The sequence below is a fragment of the Lepisosteus oculatus genome, chromosome 2, assembly GCF_040954835.1.
Source record: "Lepisosteus oculatus isolate fLepOcu1 chromosome 2, fLepOcu1.hap2, whole genome shotgun sequence".
In the NCBI taxonomy this organism is placed as follows: Eukaryota; Metazoa; Chordata; class Actinopteri; order Semionotiformes; family Lepisosteidae; genus Lepisosteus; species Lepisosteus oculatus.
In genome coordinates, this window is record NC_090697.1 from 10,746,675 (window position 1) to 10,764,070 (window position 17,396).

The 17,396-nt window shown below is 41.6% G+C and overlaps 1 protein-coding gene across 1 annotated transcript; it reads right to left on the reverse strand.

Annotated features, from left to right (window-relative positions):
- Window positions 1–1,778: 1,778 nt before the first annotated feature.
- Window positions 1,779–17,184, reverse strand: cebpz (CCAAT enhancer binding protein zeta). The gene is made up of 17 exons (XM_015355080.2): window positions 16,971–17,184; window positions 14,648–16,146; window positions 13,631–13,862; window positions 12,753–12,930; window positions 11,942–12,030; window positions 11,543–11,596; window positions 10,961–11,063; window positions 10,606–10,674; window positions 10,449–10,515; window positions 9,420–9,526; window positions 7,719–7,779; window positions 7,163–7,344; window positions 5,848–5,880; window positions 5,527–5,619; window positions 5,338–5,408; window positions 4,856–4,937; window positions 1,779–2,182 (listed from the first exon to the last, which is right to left on the reverse strand). Exons 1-17 carry the CDS (start codon window positions 17,145–17,147, stop codon window positions 2,037–2,039), a joined length of 3,243 nt encoding a protein of 1,080 aa, XP_015210566.2. The 5' UTR covers window positions 17,148–17,184; the 3' UTR covers window positions 1,779–2,036.
- Between the last annotated feature and the right edge of the window lie 212 nt (window positions 17,185–17,396).

Below are 17,396 nucleotides of genomic sequence, written 5' to 3' on the forward strand. Positions count from 1 at the left end.
TGATTGATTTAGTAACAAAACTTGGACACTGTATTTGGAATAAACAGTTTATATTATTATAGATATATTTTCGTAATTTATTTCAAAATGGCACCAAAAACCATGGAACCTCTTGCTCGGAAGCTCTTCAAAGGTGTATTACTCTTGGAAGTAGCCGGAGTGTTCGGTGTGTACTGGCTTTTTTACAGGATGAAGTCCAGTCAAGGTAGGAACTGTTACAAGTTTCATTTCATGAGGCATCACGCTACCGACACAGACTAACAGATCTGTGAACCACGGTAGGGAGTGATCTCCTCACCCCTTTCATAATCTTTAACGGTTTAAGAAATTGACTGAATTTACGACTGGAGATTGAAGCTTCAGCTACCTCAGTTGTTTTCCTTTCTTGATCTATACTTCCTAACTGGTTTGGAGTCTTTAAGCATTTTTTGTCGACACAAGAAAATGCACTGCTGGTAACTATTATAGCCTTACACTGCATACAGCCCATTGTCGCGTGGATTTCTTCTTTCGGCACACCACTTGTGTCGATATTTCTGTCCTTGTGAATATGGCATTTATTTACCTTCTTTACCCTTGAGCTGAGTGCATCATTCCAAAACGTTGTAGCTTGAATGTGCCGATAATTGTTCCCACAACCTCAATTACGGTTCACTGAAGACCTCTTCAGAAAGTGCTTCTGCTGCAGTGATTAATCATAATCATTAAATGTATTAATCTTGACAGATTTCAGAAGTACAATGAACAGGAGATTCCCATCCATTTTGGAAGGTACTGACTTTTTAAAAATCCTTTTTTAACACATTTGAGAAGTGTGTAATAAAATATCTATGTACAAATATAGATTTCCCAATTTTTAATTGAAACTATTTTAAAAAGCTTTCATACTTTATAGTTAATGAAGGATATCTGTAATCCTTGAATGTATGGCTGGAAGGTGGTGTGTGAATCAAACTAATAGAAAGTGGATGAGCAAAGCTGGACAAATGTTCTTGTTGTAGTCAGGCTAATGGTTTTCTGAAACTTACTGTGAGGTAGAAGGGTATACATTCCTACTGTACAGGCATTCATCTTTATTACTACATTGTAAATTAGTTCTAAGCCAGCAGCCACATTACCCTGCAACTCACAACTGGCAGCCCACTGAAGCTCAGCAGGTGTGAGCCTGGTCAGTACCTGGATGGGAGGCCTCCTGGGAAAAACTAAGCTTGCTGCTGGAAGAGGTGTTAGAGAGGCCAGTAGGGGGCGCTAACCCTGCAGTCTGTGTGGGTCCTAATGCCCCAGTATAGTGACTAGGACAATATACTGTAAAAAGGCGCCAAGAGTTCCTGACTCTCCGTGGTCATTAAAGGTTCCAGGGTGTCTATCGAAAAGAGTAGGGGTGTTACCCCGGCAACCTAGCCAAATTTCCCCCTGGCCTTTACCACTCTGCTCTCCTCCCCACTGATAGCTGGTTTTCTGAAATTTACTGTGAGGTAGAAGGGTATACATTCCTACTGTACAGTTATTACTGAGAGCTGGTGTGTGGGGAGAGTACTGGTGCACTATGGGTGCCATTGCATCATCCAGGTGGGGCTGCACACTGGTGCTGGTGGGGATCCCCATTAACTGTAAAGTGCTCTGAATGGAGCTTCCAGAAAAGCGCTATATAAGTGTAAGCAATTATTATTATACATTTATTTCTACAAAGTTGATTTTTAATATTGGATTAACAGTTGAATTCACTGGTCGGTGACGCTCACCTGCCGACAGACCTTAGAGAATAAAATTACAAGTAGTTCAATAGATTGGAAATATATTTTAATATAAAAGATGTAGTAAAACATGGGATCTTTGAGATAAATTCACTCGTCTTATTTTGTTAATCATTTCAGTTTATTATAAATCCCACGAATGGGCAGGGATTTACGGAATTCGGGAAGAGGACAATGAGGCGTGGTCCAGAGGAAAAACACAGTGAGGTGAGCGGAGAAATACGGGGCATAAAAAAACAGCAGCAGCATCCGTTCGAAATGTACTCTTTGACAGGCAACACGTTAATTCTTCTGCTTTTTTCTCCCCCCCTTCGGTTTGCCCAGGTGTTTATTCCTCTTGAACATCGCCTTCCTCTTCCTCAGCGTCTTGACATCTCTACCCTGGATCCAGTCGTTGCGCGCGGCCTCCCACTTGAGCTGCTTGACTCCTGGAGGGGGGGGATAAACGTTTAAGAAGTTATGTGAATGGAGCTGCGCCACGACAGATCAAACCAGTGGGCCGTCCTGCATCGAGCACCTAGGGAACTGAAAACGAGTGATTATACCAGTCTAAAGCCGTACGATTCAACCTTTATCAAAAGCATACGTGTTTTTAAGGTAACTGATTTAAGGGAAGTCAGATCAGTTTTCCAAGAGATGGTTATTACTCTATAAACACAAACCCTTTACCTTCATGTATCTGCAACAGACAAATGTATCTGCAACAATTGTTTAAGTTTAATGCATAATACAAAATGTTTGTCTTGAATAAAAGCAAAACCGCATATTCTTCTTGCATGGGTAGATGTATTTTTAGCTGGTAAAGTACCCAGCAATCATCTCTACACTTACACAGAACGCAAGACATTGCCATGATGTATAGAACAGCAACAGCTCTGGCTCAAGGCTCTGGGGGAAACTAAATTAGGTTTATAAGTAACTAGTTTTATAAGGAAGTAGAAATATAGAAACAGAATACTTGATTAGGTGTAGAAAAAATATCATTTTTGCCATTCATCTTAAGTTATAAATGCAGAACTATGCGACCACAATGTTAAAACCTACTTCAGAATGTGCTATAGAGAAAGCATAACAGAAATCTGGATGTCTCTGGCACTGGGTGTTGGTTAAGCATAAATAACAATACCCGTGTAGCAGTGACCTCTGTTGGTTGGATATGTGCCTCTGTGCTTGCAATGTTAGCACAGAGCTGCATTAAGCCCTCCAACACATGCCTTAGTTCTGCCGAGTGCACTAAAGGTTTGACCTCTTCTGACAATGCATGCTACAAAGTACATACAGTGCCTATAGAGTCTATACCCCCTCTGGACCTTTTCATGTTTTATTGTTACAGCATGGAACCATGATGTATTTAACGGATATTTTTTTGCCACTCATCAACACAAAGTACTCTATAATGTCGAATTTAAAAAAAAATCCAGACATTTTACCAAATTAATTAAAAATAATTGAATGCATAAGTATTCACCCCCTTGCTTTGACTCATCTAAATGATATGTGAAGTAACCAACTCTCTTCTCCAAGTCACATAATTACTTGACTGGAGTCCATCCGTGTGCAGTTCAGGTGTTTCACATGATTTCAGAATAAATACACGTGTGTCTGGGAGCTTTCCCACTTAGTGCATTTCCAAGGAAACACTACGCCATGAAGACCAAAGAACATTCCAAGCAGATCTGAGACAAGGTTCTTAAAAAAATAACAGTCAGGGCAAGGGTATAGGAAAATTTCCAAGGCATTGAATATACCTCAAAGCACAGTGAACTCCATCATGAAAAGGTAAGAAAATATGGAACAACTGTGAATCTGCCCAGAACCGCCCGTCCTTCAAAACTGAGTGTCCGAGCAAGAAGAGCCGTAGTAAGGGAGACCACCAAGAAGCCTACGCAACTCTAAAGGAGTTACAGTCCTCCATGACAGAGATGGGAGAAACTGTGTATAAGACAACAACAGCACACGCACTTCATTAATCTGGCTTGTACAGAAGGGTGGCAAGAAGAAGGCCTTTGTTGGCTCATATCACATCTCAGCTGGAGTTTGCCCAAAGGCATGTGAGAGACTCAACAATTTGGAGGAAGATTCTATGGTCTGATGAGACCAAAACTGAACTTTTTTTTTTGGCACAAACCTAACACAGCACATCACACTGAGAACACCATCCCTACAGTGAAGCATGGTGGTGGCAGCATCATGCTTTCGGGATGCTTCTCTGTGGCAGGACTAGAAGACTCATAAAGATAGAAGGAAAAATGGATGAAGCCAAGTACAGAAAAATCCTGGAGGAAAACGTGCTGCAATCAGCAAGAGCACTGTGACTTGGAAGACGATTCACCTTCCAACAGGACAATGACCAGAAACATACAGCAGAAGACACACTGAAGTGGCTTAAAACCAAAAAGGTTAATGTCCTGGAGTGGCCCAGTCAAAGCCCAGACCTCAATCCAATTAAGCATCTTGGAATGACTTAAAAATTGCTGTTCACAAATGGTCCCCATCCAACTTGATGGAGCTTGAGCAATTTTGCCAAGAAGAATGGGCAAAAATTCCAGTGTCAAGATGTGCAACGCTGATAGAGACTTATCCAAAGAGACTCACAGCTGGAATTGCTGCCAAAGGTGGTTTGGGGGGGGGGGGGGGTAAATACTTACGCATTCAATTTTTCATTTTTAATTAATTTAGTAAAATGTCTGGATTTTTGTTTTAACTTTGACATTATAGAGTACATTGTGTTGATGAGTGGCAAACATTCTCAGTTAAATACATCATGGTTCCACGCTGTAACAATAAAATGCGAAAAAGTCCAAGGGGGGTGTAGACTTTCTATAGGCACTGTATGTATATTTTCTTGTTCTCTTTAATGCTGCCATATGGGTTGTACATAGCTGAGAGCTAAGCTATTTCCTGATTTGGCAAAAAATATGAAACTGTAGACAGCAGATGCAGGAATAAAATGGGATTCTAAAACAATGGCTCTAAACAATTCAATGGATTTATTTTGTGCTTCTTGAAACAATTCTAGTATTGTAGTCCTTTACTTCTTATAAACATTGATACTAAACTTCATGGAACAGTGCTGAAATACTACTTGTTCCAAAACTCACCTGCTTTGTCTCTGTTTGCCATTGCATTCATGCCAATATTGTCAAACTTTGATCCTGTGTTTTCATCCAGGAGATACCCAAACTGTTAAAAGGATAAAAAAGTGTTCACATTTAGATCATCTCAAATTCTGCAATATGCACTCAGATTATTCGTATTGAGTTGTACACTGCATCAGTTACTGAACAGCTGTAGACCCGGGACAGTCTGCGTGCACCTTGATTTTCATAAGAGTGTTTCTACAGAATGAGAAAACGTGGTATATGATACCTTTGAAACCAGTGTTTTACAATTGCATCTTTTACACAATTCCAGAACATTAAAATGGGACTTTTTAAAAAGAAAATACATTTTAAAAAGCGTAAAGCTAACATTCAGAGAAAGACATTTTCTTGTTTATATAACTATTTTAAGGAACATGACTTTTGTATTACAGGACTTACAGTATTGAAATATAGAAGTCTGAGGATTTGCATTGTCTTACCTCTTCTGCAGTAGCAAGCATGTTATCATCCCCTAAGCCTTTCTTTTTCTTCTTCTTTCCTGATTTTGACCCTGCAGAAACAGAACTTAATATTTTTATTCAGGTTTAAGAGTTACAATTACTTCTGAACATATACTTGAAAAGTAATACAGTAAAAATTGATAGTGACATGAAGAATATATGGTTTACCTAACGAACCCAAAAGTTCAAGATCTTCTGATTTCTTCCTCTTGCCTGTTTTGGGACGTGCTCTGATCTCTGGCGTTTCTCCAACTTCAACTTCTAAATCAAAAATATGATTTCTTTACCAGAAGGTCTACCGCTACTCCTTCAAAAACGTAGATTAGGTAGACCTAAACTACATTATTTAAAGCCATTACCACATAGCTCCAAATCACAAAACTAAATGTACACATTTGAAATTTACAGACTGTAAACCAGCTGAAGAAATTTAAGATCTGTATTTGAAAGGAGTGAAAGGAGATTATGGTTGTTGGACGTCAGACCTACCTTCAAAAATATTCGTGTCAATATCTTCTATCTCTGAAAGAGAAAATCAGTTTAGAAAGATGGCAAAATTCCAAAGTAGCTATTGCCTCCAACCAAAATTAAATCTGATATTCCTGTACAGGGCTATGTAACAATCGCCCTGTGTATTGGTAGGTACATTTAAGAAAATCATTTGGATTGAGATCTAGAAAAATAAAATAAATAAATCATGTTAATAGTATACAGGTAGTACTTGATTTGCACAACACATGTAAACACGGAAGACGTGCTACGGGTGCAGTCCCCACCAGAAAGGTGTAAGTAACATGCTTATATGGTTGTACTTAAAGTTATTTTTAAAGTAAATATTTGTTAGTTTATCAATCTCATGTACACTCCGAATGGAAGACTCAGCGGTGGGTAGTGAGTGGTGTGGACAATGCATCTTTGTATTAGAATATGCGATTATTGAAAATGGATGGATGTCTGGGGACTGATTTACTTTATGATCTCTCCACAGAATTATAGGTTAATTATGAAATAAAACTGCTCACTGAAACTAGAATATTTGGATTATTAAACGTGAACTTAAAACGTTAAAAGAATTTAAAAGACAAGAACGGCAAAAATGCATATTCTGGCATTCAATACAATTTCCCTACAATTTCCATCATCATCGTCATAATAATAAAGCAAGTGAACTCAAAATACTTTACAGGTAATGGGGATCCCCTCCACCACCACCAGTGTGCAGCCTCACCTGGATGATGTCACAGCAGCCATAGTGCACCAGTACACTCAGCACACACCAGCTCTCAGTGGGGAGGAGAGCAGAGTAATGAAGCCAGTTCAGAGATGGGATTAGGAGGCCATGATTGGTAAAGGCCAGGGGGAAATTTGGCCAGGACACCGGGGTAACACCCTTACTCTTTTCTAGGAACGCCCTGGGATTTTGAATGACCACAGAGAGTCAGGACCTCGGTTTTACACTCTTCCAAAAGATGGCGCCATTTTACAATGTAGTGTCCCAGTCGCTATACTGGAGCATTACGACCCACACAGACCGCAGGGTGAGCGCCCCCCTACTGACCCCCCTAACACCTCTTCCAGCAGCAACCTTAGTTTTTCCCAGGAGGTCTCCCTTCCAGGAACTGACTTCTGACTTCTCTAACTTGTGTGCTGTGTGGCGGAAATACTGGTGCATAATGGCTGCTTCACATCATCGAGGTGAGCGATGATGCCCCCTCCCATATTTAAAGCACTTTTGGGATAAAAAGTGCTATACAAATGCATTTATGATCCTCCTCCTCCTGCAAATATGTAATCTGGCAGGCACCTTTATCGTCATCATCTCCCACGTCCATGAATGCTCCACCAGCTTCCTCTAGCTCGTTTCCAAAGTCCTCCTCATCCATACTGCCCAGAGACACCTCATCATCATCCAGATCCCCCTCCTCCAGGTCGGAGTCGGAGTCCGAGTCCCCCTTCTTGCCTTGCTTGGCTGTCTTCTTCATATTGCTGAAAATGGAGACTCATGCTTTACGTACCCCATAATGGTGTATTTAAAGTCAGGAATGTCTTTTTATTTGAAGACAAAACACTGCTATTTTAATGTTCAAAAGCAGACTGCCCCTGATGTACTTTCAAGCAGCCTCATTTATTATCCCCAACAGTCCTGCATTTGACAGTAAAGAAAATATTTTTACTTAAGGAAATGGTCATAAGGGGGCAAGTCTAGCAATTTCCTTGTCTGTTTTAAATGTAAGAACAATCCAAAAATTCAACTGGAATGCAGACCTTCCAATTAACTCTTGACTAATGTTTCATCTAAGAACAATTGATAACTGCAGTCTATACGAAAATGTATACTGAAAAAGTCAAATTCAGCTTACCCAGCAAAATCGAGACTGTTGTCCTCAAATTCTGTGAAGTAGCTATCTCCTTCAAATGAATCTGTGAACGACATCATAAAGCATTTTTAATTACAGATTTCACCACAAAATCAGATCAGGTGGTTATCAAAAAGTGTATCTAGTGATATAAAAAGTAAGCTAACACTAGAAATTAAGGTATGTAAAATTCTGCTATTTTTTCCAATGCTATTTGCTTGAATTACAGTTTTAATATTAGTCTACAGTATACTAAAGACATACTGCCATATTGAAGACAATAAAGTGATATGGTATTGTCAGTCTGAAAATGCTGCGGGGCAAGCTACAGTTTGCCATGGTAGCCGGCTGTCTCTCAGTACTGGTTACCATGGAAACGCGTTCTGACAGGAAATCTGCATCACCTGTGAGGGCTCTTTCACGCCCTTCGCAGGATATGCAGAATATTTAAGGAATTCTCTCAAAGTCCACTTAAATTCCTAGTCTTTAGTGAATAATAATAATAAACTATATTTTATAGCGCCTTTAAAGGTGGCTTCTCAAAGCGCCCGAGTTCTCTAGCTCCCGATCTTTGGCTGTGTCTTGGATGTTCGACCCTCATCGCGTACGTGACCTCGGCCCCTGGACATTCTCTTGGTGCTTCGCTACAGTGTTTCTTGGCTCTGATCACATACTCTGGACTGCGTGTCCCTGTACTTTTGCCTGTCTACCTAGTGCCTGGCTACAAACTCTGCTTCTGCGTCTTCCTCCTCCCTGCTCTGTTTACCCAGCCTACTAGAGCACCACGGCCTCCTGCTTGACTGCTAAACCGACCGGACCGGACCGGTCGCCGCCTGCTATCGCACCATCGCTGCCCATATACACAGCTCCGCTTCTGTTCTCCTGCCAGCTCGCAGCCTATGGTGTGTCTCCCAGTGTGCTCAGCCCAGTCTCTGTGCATGTAAACCATTGCTCAGTTTTCTCCTCCCAGCTACCAGCTTATGGTGTGCCTTCTAACATTTCTAATGTCACTGTAAACGTGGTGAGTGCAGCTCTGCTGCTCTGCCAGGAATCGATCACCGTCACTCGTGGGCTCAGAGGATATGCAGCCCCGCTCCCTTGACAGTGGTGAACGGTGTTACTCCACAAGACCGGGTCATTTGCAATGGGCGAATTCTGCACTGTCTAGGTTCCAAGTGGGCGATATCAATTCCGAGCCGCTGAGCCTTGTTGCGTCCGCAAAATGACCTGGGTAGTAAGTGTTTAAGTTATGTTTTGTATTATTTACCTCCTGCACACATTTTGCCCTTTAGGTTGCTAAGGTATCTGTTGCTTACCGTAATTATTTCCGGTATTGCATATAAAAAATTTGGAAGAAGTACGAAACTGCGTTTTTTTGTGTCTGCTGCCACCAGCACGTACAGTATGAGCGTTTTTGAGCGATTAAGGCCCTAAGAACTATGACGCTGCCCATCAATGAAAAACACCAGGACGCTCAACTGAGACTGCAAGCCTGTGAGGGCCGCAGTAAGAACCCAGACTGCAGAGCACAGCGCCATACCTCTACTGCAATGACATGTGAGCGGGTCAAGCCTTGGGTCAAACGTAAAAATACATAAAGGATGCTGAATTGTATCAGATGATTCAGCAGGGTGGGAAACCAGAAAACCCCACAGCGCAGGGCCAGACTCCTACAAAAAGCTCTTCATATCACAAAGGACTCACCCAGTGCCCTCTCAAACTCGTCATCATCCACATCCTCAACACTTTCGTCGTCCCTGCCTCCGCGAGGCCTGTGCAGTTCCTTCTCCTTCTCCCGTTTTTTAAAAAACCTGGACATTTCGGCAATAGGAAGAAAACGTTCCATCTTTTAATTTTGTGAACCTCTCTTTTGTGGCATACTCGATACGCAACAGTGCTAAAACAAATCTGGGTTTCAGTTAGAAACAACAGACGATACTATAGAAAAGTACTTTACAGACTACAATCAAGTCATCACCACACCTGAAAAAATAAAAGGGGTATATCATAATTTGAATATTAAAATATTCCCGTATAATTATTCTGGTGTTGTTATACCTAGTTTTATTTAAAATTTAAAATCTCCAAATACTTTATCCGAGTTCTTAAAGGGGAACTGCAGTCCCAATTTCTCAGACTGGTTCTTAAACCTCAGTAACAAAATAAACTAATTGACAGTTAGAAACATTTTGCAAGTCACCAGAAGTTTTTTTGCCTTGTTCTGAATCACAGAATATGGGGCTGCGTATATCTGGAAATTCTGTCTATTTTGCGATGTAAATTGGAGGTTTTACAAGTTACTGTGTACATTTTATTTGTATTGTGGTTTGAAATGCCCTAATCAATGCTGATCCTTTCTATCCCCAAAATATAAAGATAGCGTTTCAGTCCCTCTTTCATAGCTGCTTGATGTTTTAATTGAAATAGATACACCTCCTCAGTCTTGTGAGAATATAGATAGCATTCTCAGAAACTGCTGATGTGAAAGCTTTTACAATCCTTAACACTCTGTAAAACAATAACAGCACTGCTCCAGTGCCAGTCACTGCACAAACACAGCACAGCAAAAGTGTACATCTTTGAGCAACTTAAAAATTACTGTTAATTTTTTCACCTTCATAACCTCATAAAACAATGACAGAAAACAACTTCATGTTTCATAAAGATAACCTAATCTGTAAAATAAACCTTTACAACTCCTTGCAATTAATAGCTTTCAAGTAATGTACGTACCGATGGAAGAAGATCTCATCCACTGGGATCTGACTCTCGTCTTTTTCAAGAAACTCCTGACAGTTCACTGTGAGAAATTAACAGAGGTGCTGCTTGAAAAAAAAGCAAACATTCTAAACCTTTCCCACAATTTATCTGAAGAACTGGAGTAACTCACCAGCCAAACTGCGGACATTATTCATTGACAGTCTCTGTCTAGGTTGCATAACCACACTGTCTACATTGTCTGAAAAATAAGTAAGAAATAACAAATCAAGGTGTGAAGGTACGTCAACTGCAAATGACAAATAATTCTTAAATTACTGTGACAGCAGCAACACATCGTTATACTACTTCAAATCAAACTAATGATGAAACCTGAGTTTGCTCTGTTCTGTGAAATTCCTCATGACTGATGATGACTAAAACCAATCAAATGGATATTAATTGGAAGCAGAGATACATTTTTCCCCGTTTTAAGATCACAGTCATGAGTATGGTTTGAGATGAGCAAAAAACAAGGCCTGTGCTACCTTTTCCCTTGTTTTGTTTGGGGTTTCTGAAGACAAAGCGGTCCAGGAACCTGATGAGAGTGAAGTCCTGCAGAGGGTCTCCGGTGTAACCGATGCTCTCGCCCTGACAGGAGGAACACAGCCACACACATGAAGACAACGTTCGGTCACAGCACTCCTATGACCTGAACTTCACAAAAGCACCCACCCCAGCTTGAGTCTTTCGTTCATTTCTTTGTTGTGACACATTCGGCAACAACATTGGTCACGACTGGGGCAGGACTAACGTCAGGCACATTTCAAAGCATTTTCCTTTCGGGACAACTTCCTGTCTTTCCTCATAACGGACTGAAGCTTTCAAGAAGAATTCTACCAATCACGAAATAAATATTGAAAAATATTTACCAGAACAAACATACCTCTGAGATCAGCAAGCTGTTTTGTAACATATTCTAATGATGAAAGCCTCAGTAGGTTCCACAAGTTAAAGTAAAATCTACAGGAAGTCTGCATGGAGATTAAAAATATTGACAACTTTTTCCTCTCTCTCTGTACTTTCTCCTTTAACGGGATTTACATGCCCTACAGAGAGACAGACTTTACCTGCAAGATCGTGCTGGCAAAAAGGGCCACTGAGGGGTGGAAATGTGAAGAGAGCTGAAAAAAAAACCCACAATAACTTGGTATGAAGCCATCAAAGCTGCTTAAAAGCGTAATATCACTCCAGCTCTTGGTACAACACAAACAATATACACAAAACACAGAATTTTTAAATTGTTAACTTGCGTTTACTTTCCCATATATTACAGTGCTTTTTCCCCCCCCATGCCATGTAAATGTTATATGATTAAGTAATCATTTATAAGTGATTAATCAATCATTTATAATGAATCTTTTTAGGATTAGTCATTTGCAGGAGCTGTAAAGGTGACAATATTCTCTTGTGGCGAAACACGTGACCCCCGAAGGATAATCATGCTCATCTGACTCCCGGACTCTTACCCTGGCGAGCTCCCACAGAGTGCTGCCATCAGCCCCACAGTACAGAGGGTTCCTGTGCAGGGGGTCGTAGGCTCCCAGATTCTTCCCACCTGCAGGACAGCAGGAGTCAGCGCTACTACAATCACAATCGGATGCACCGTTTTCTCTCCTGTGCCCCTGCATATCACAAACACTACATCATCCTCTACAGTGCCCACGGACGTTGTTGCTGCCCTGTTTTAATGGATTGCCTGGAAGGGGCGACACTTTAGCACGCCAAGGCTGTACAAGAGCACAAAAAAGCGGCAATGTACGCCTAAGTGGAATCAATCATGCGTCATTCTTCTGAAAGAGCTAGTCTTCAGCTGCACAGGTGGACAGTGTGCTCTCCTTTTAAGAATGAGCTGTGGTCCAAAGGTGTTAATACTGGTGATAATTACACTTCATGATGTTTCACAAACACTGGAGTTCTCAAGAAAGCCAACTTGTTCTATCTCATAAGAGGAACAAGTAAAGATTTATTCCAGGCTGAACAGAGAAAACGAGAAACACGACACTTCATCTGTGGAGCCCTTTTCGGGTGTGTGAAGGCTCCCCAACTGAAACATTGTGTTTCTTTTCTTCTCTTTTCAGCAAGGAATGAACCTTTACTTGTTCCTTTGCAGCCTACGCATGATGACGCAGCTTCCTACTTGAACTATCTCATAAGAGGCCCGCTGTACTGTAATGAAGGCCAATCACCAGTTGTCGTGACAATTCTCATTTCATACAGTCCGCACTGATGGTGTTTCCTGTATGGTCAAGGGGAGGGAGAGACATGAACAAGCTTCACCTTCAAGGTTCTGGTGGTGTACCCATGATGCCGTTGGCTTGGACGGGGCAGTTCTCACTGGGTTCTCGGCCTGTGTCTGGCCTTGTCCACCTTCTTCTTCCTTATCAGCATCTGTAAACTTTTCCTCTGAGTCATCATCATCCTCATCCAGGTCCTCAAACTTCTCTTCCTCGCCTTCCTGCACACCAAAGATCAGTCATGGGGGTTTAGCAGAGCTCAGAGTTTTCATTCTTCCCAGATATGTGGTTAGAAAATAAGGCTGTCTTTTCACTTTTTTAAAGAATTCAACAGAAAAATATTAATTATTCAATTTTCAATAACTACCTTTGATGATGGCAGGTACAGTAATCCCTCAGTTTAACAGGCTAAAGAGGTGTCTGTTAAAGTACACGTCCATTAAATTACATACAAGGTTTTAAAGTCCCAAAACACTATTATGAGAGAAAAATAATCACTATATGTTATATATACACCATATACGTATATATTTACTGGATCTTTTACTTTTTTAACAATTGCAATCAACAATTCTGTGCCTTTAAAAATAAATATACAATCTCTTTATTTCATATACGATACATATACTGTATACAATTTGCTAAAGCATATGTAACACAAACAACACCTGTCGTAAACCTATGGGGCACCGTTGATATTCCTGAGCTTAAACCTATTCAGTATTTATTTTAATTTTGTTTCATTATTTGTACATTTCATTGTTATTGCAGGGAAGGTCAGGTGTTTGGGGGATCTTTACAGACATAATTTCCCTTAAGCCTATTAGGACTGTTAAATCCGAAGTCTGTTAAAGCAAGGTTTTACTGTGGTCTGTTATCTGAACTGATCTGACAGGCCAAACAGCGATGCCAAGAGCTTACCCCGTTCTCCTGAAGCAGGATTCGCAGGCCCGGCTTGGCCTTCATGACCTCCGACACGAGGTAGAGGGCTCCACAGATGAAAGTGGGGCTCTGCTCACAGCTGACCTGTAGGAGCCTCTTTACAAAGGCCTTCACTCTGCGCAGTACAATGTCTGCCTTCAGGGACTTATAGAGCAGGTTCAGAAACATGGCTTGCTTGGAACACTGCGAGAGGCCAGGGTCCAGTAACTTCCTGCAACACAACATTTCAAACGCAGCATTTCAAATTCAGACATCACGAGGAGGAGGAAAACTAAAAACCAAAACAGTGGTTTATTTCTATATTATACTTAAGCTAAAAGAGAAAAATGTTTTATTTTAAACTTAATTTTTCAGCCTTTCAACAGATTAATAACACCCGTCATAAATAAACCCTTGTCCAAAATAATGTTTTCTAATGTCCTCTATACATAACCATGCTTTTGGTGTATAACCAATAACAATGACTAATGTAATCAACACCAAATCCCTCATTCATATAAGTTCTTATTAAAATAGTTTACTATATATCTCTTTCTTTAGAAAGCTGATGCAACAAATCTCTCGAGAACAAATGCATTCCACTAGAAAAAATGTACTATAACTCTATTACTATAACCCTACCTAAACCTCTGCTCTACCTCTTTTTTAATACAGACGTAAAACTGCAGTAAAAGTATGACACTCTCTAGTTTTACTGGTATTGATAAGATTGATAAGAAGACCTGAAGAAGACTCCACAGCCAAAAACATGTGTTTCTTTTCTCCTCTTTTCAGCGTGGAATAAACCTTTACTTGTTCCTTGATATCTTCTTCAAGACCTACAAATACTACTCTTAACGCCACTGCTAATCAAAATGGGCATAGTTTCACAGCCACCACTGAATCTCCTCTCTTAAAACACAATTCTCACGGTCCGAAATGACCTTTTAAATACAGCAATCAGGAAGGAAAAAATGTTTATGCGTACTGGGAGAATACATTTAAACCGTGGCTTACTTGTAGAGCGCAACGTAGTATCGATCGGAGATGGTCTGCTGTGAATCCATTACTTGAAACAGAAGCATTAAAGCCTGGACAGCGGTGTTAAATTTGACTAAATGCACCACTTTAAAGAGAGTGTCCAGCTGCTCCTTTATTTTCTCGTCTCCTGCCTCGGAATAAGGGTAGGCCCGATTCACGCCAGACAGCAGGGCGCTCAGCATTTTGGACTCAATGTCTTTCTTCTTGATGCAGGCCCGGAAGAAAGAGAAGTAGATACTGATCAGCTTGTTGGCCAGATTGCTTTCTTCGTGGCTCAGCAAGATCTGGTTGAGGAAACAGACGGAGTAGTACTGTGCCTTGAGACTGATGTTGGGCCTGAACATCAGCCTCTCCACTTCACTGCACACCACCGTCTTCATGTTTGGATGCTTGCGTAGCAAAGTCTCCAACAGGTAGGAGGCCTTGGCGGCTGTTTTGTATTCGGGATCTCCCAGCTTGTTCACAACTTGGTTGAGGAGGGCCTTCTCCTGCTCGGGTCTGGAACACAGCAGCTCGTGAGCGGTTGTCAAGGCCCGGGCTTTGGTTGCCATAACAGTGTCGTGCGCCAGACCGTCCAGGGCCACAACAAACTCCGCTACCTGGTGCTTAAGGTGGTGCTCGAAGTACCAGAGGATGAGGCGGCGGTCCCGGGCGTCCCTGTTTCCGCTGGACAGCTCCTCGACTTTGTCGAAAGGGTGCTGGGAGAAGGCCTGCAGCTTGCGGTGCTCTGGGAGCAGGTCTGACAACAGGAGCTCTCGGAAAGTGTCCAGGGCCATTAGGCTCTGCCTCCGGCTGCCCTTCTTCTTGATCAGGCTGACCAGCGTCTCCACAAACTGCAGGCAATGGACCGGAGCGTCCTGAATGAGAACGGTCATCGCTGCCATCCTATCCACCAGCGTGCCAGTGGAGACGATGGTCTTCATCCAGGTGGAGCTGGCACCTTTCTGCACGTTCTTTTTGCTTTTGTACAGCTCCGTCTCGGCTTCGAACAGCTTCTGGGCCAGGGCTTTGTACTGGGAGACCAGCGCTCCGTCCTGTGGCTGGGAAGTGAATTCGTTACTATAGTCCAGGTCGTACCACTTGCCACCAGGCTTGATCAACAGCACCTGCCTCGGCTGAAACTCAAACACGTTGATTTTTGGCTTCGTCTTCTTCCCTGTGCTGTCCGCAGTAAGAGTCTTTTTGCTCTTGCTGGGCTTTTCATTCTGCTCGGTCCCCTGGTCCTTACTTTTCTTTTCTGCCTTCCCTTTTTCTGCTCCCGCTTTTTTGCCCTCCTTCTTCTGGCCGGTGTCCTTCCTGCCCTGCTCCTGGGGCTCGTCGTGCACGATGTGCCAGGACTCCGAGTGGGAGCGGATCCCCAGCTTGTTGATGAAAGCTTCCAGCTCGCCATCCTTGAGGTCGTCGATGGCCCCTTTCTTTCCTCCATCCGTCAGCTCGATGGACTCGTCTACGGACACGAGCATGGCATAGTCTGCCTGCAGAGAGCAAAGGGGAAAACGCATGACGAGATTCACGGGTTCAAGCACCACACAGTGCAACACGCACTGTAGTTCACCGTCCTCTGTCAGGGGACAAGGAGGTGCACTAGTTCATCTGCTGCCATTTGTCTCCAGGATCATCATCAGTGGCATCCACCTCTTAATGTACAGACTACAATGCAGTCCTGAGAAAGCTCAGCCAATCATTATTCGCGTATCTACAGGCACCTTCCATATGTAGAGTCTGTCATCAGTTTGTAGAGGAAGAAATCACAACTGAGGTTAGGACTTAGAACATAGATTGTTTTCAGTTCAGTCACTGTCAGAAATCAAAGTGGAAAATATTCACAACATACTAAATTCTTTGTGAAAGTCTTTTAGTGTTCTAAACTGTGGGAGAATCCTTATTTGTAACGCTGGAGTCAAGAATGGGTCACAGCTATGTTGTAATAAATGCAGATTTTTGTTTTCTATGGATGTCTGAAAGTACGATAATTAAAAGAGGAAAAATCACAATATCACGCATTTTGTACACAAAATACCATCAGACAAAGGGCTTTATATAATTACGCAAATCAACACGGGGAAAAAGCTGTTTAGTGCACTGCAATTCGAGCAACATTGCAAACTCGAAACATTCGTTAAAAAGTCGGACTTTTAAAGCAGCGAAACGACCACAGACATACTCCTATTTCGAACGCGCTGAATTATAATAAATCATTATAATCATAATAAATCATTATTCAACGTAACAATTAATTTTCTAAAGTTCCCGAGACACGCTTGTTCAAATCCCATCAACGCCACGCAGAGCAACATACCTTAGTCCCCCCCAGACGTAAAACGTCTTCCAGGGTAAATTCATCTTTAGAATTTCCCTGATCCCCTTCCGTGCATGACTCTCCTTCTCCCTCATCTTCATCTTCATCTTTTGCAGGTTCATCGTCATCCAGATTTTCTTTAAATGTTTCTAACTCTCCCTGCCGTTTTCGAACCATGCTGGTTTTCAGAGCATAGACACCTTAGAGAAACACCCTAGGCCACAGAAGGGAAATAACAATATACACAGAAGAAAATAAAACCCATCTAATCAGAAGACATTAAAGTGGGATAAATAATGAAAATAAAAACGAAATGAAAATATATATATATATATTTGATATGGATATTTATGTTTCTTTCTCAGTCTTATTTTTAATTATGCTTTAATTTTTCTTGATCAAACAGGACCTGGTGGACGGACTGCT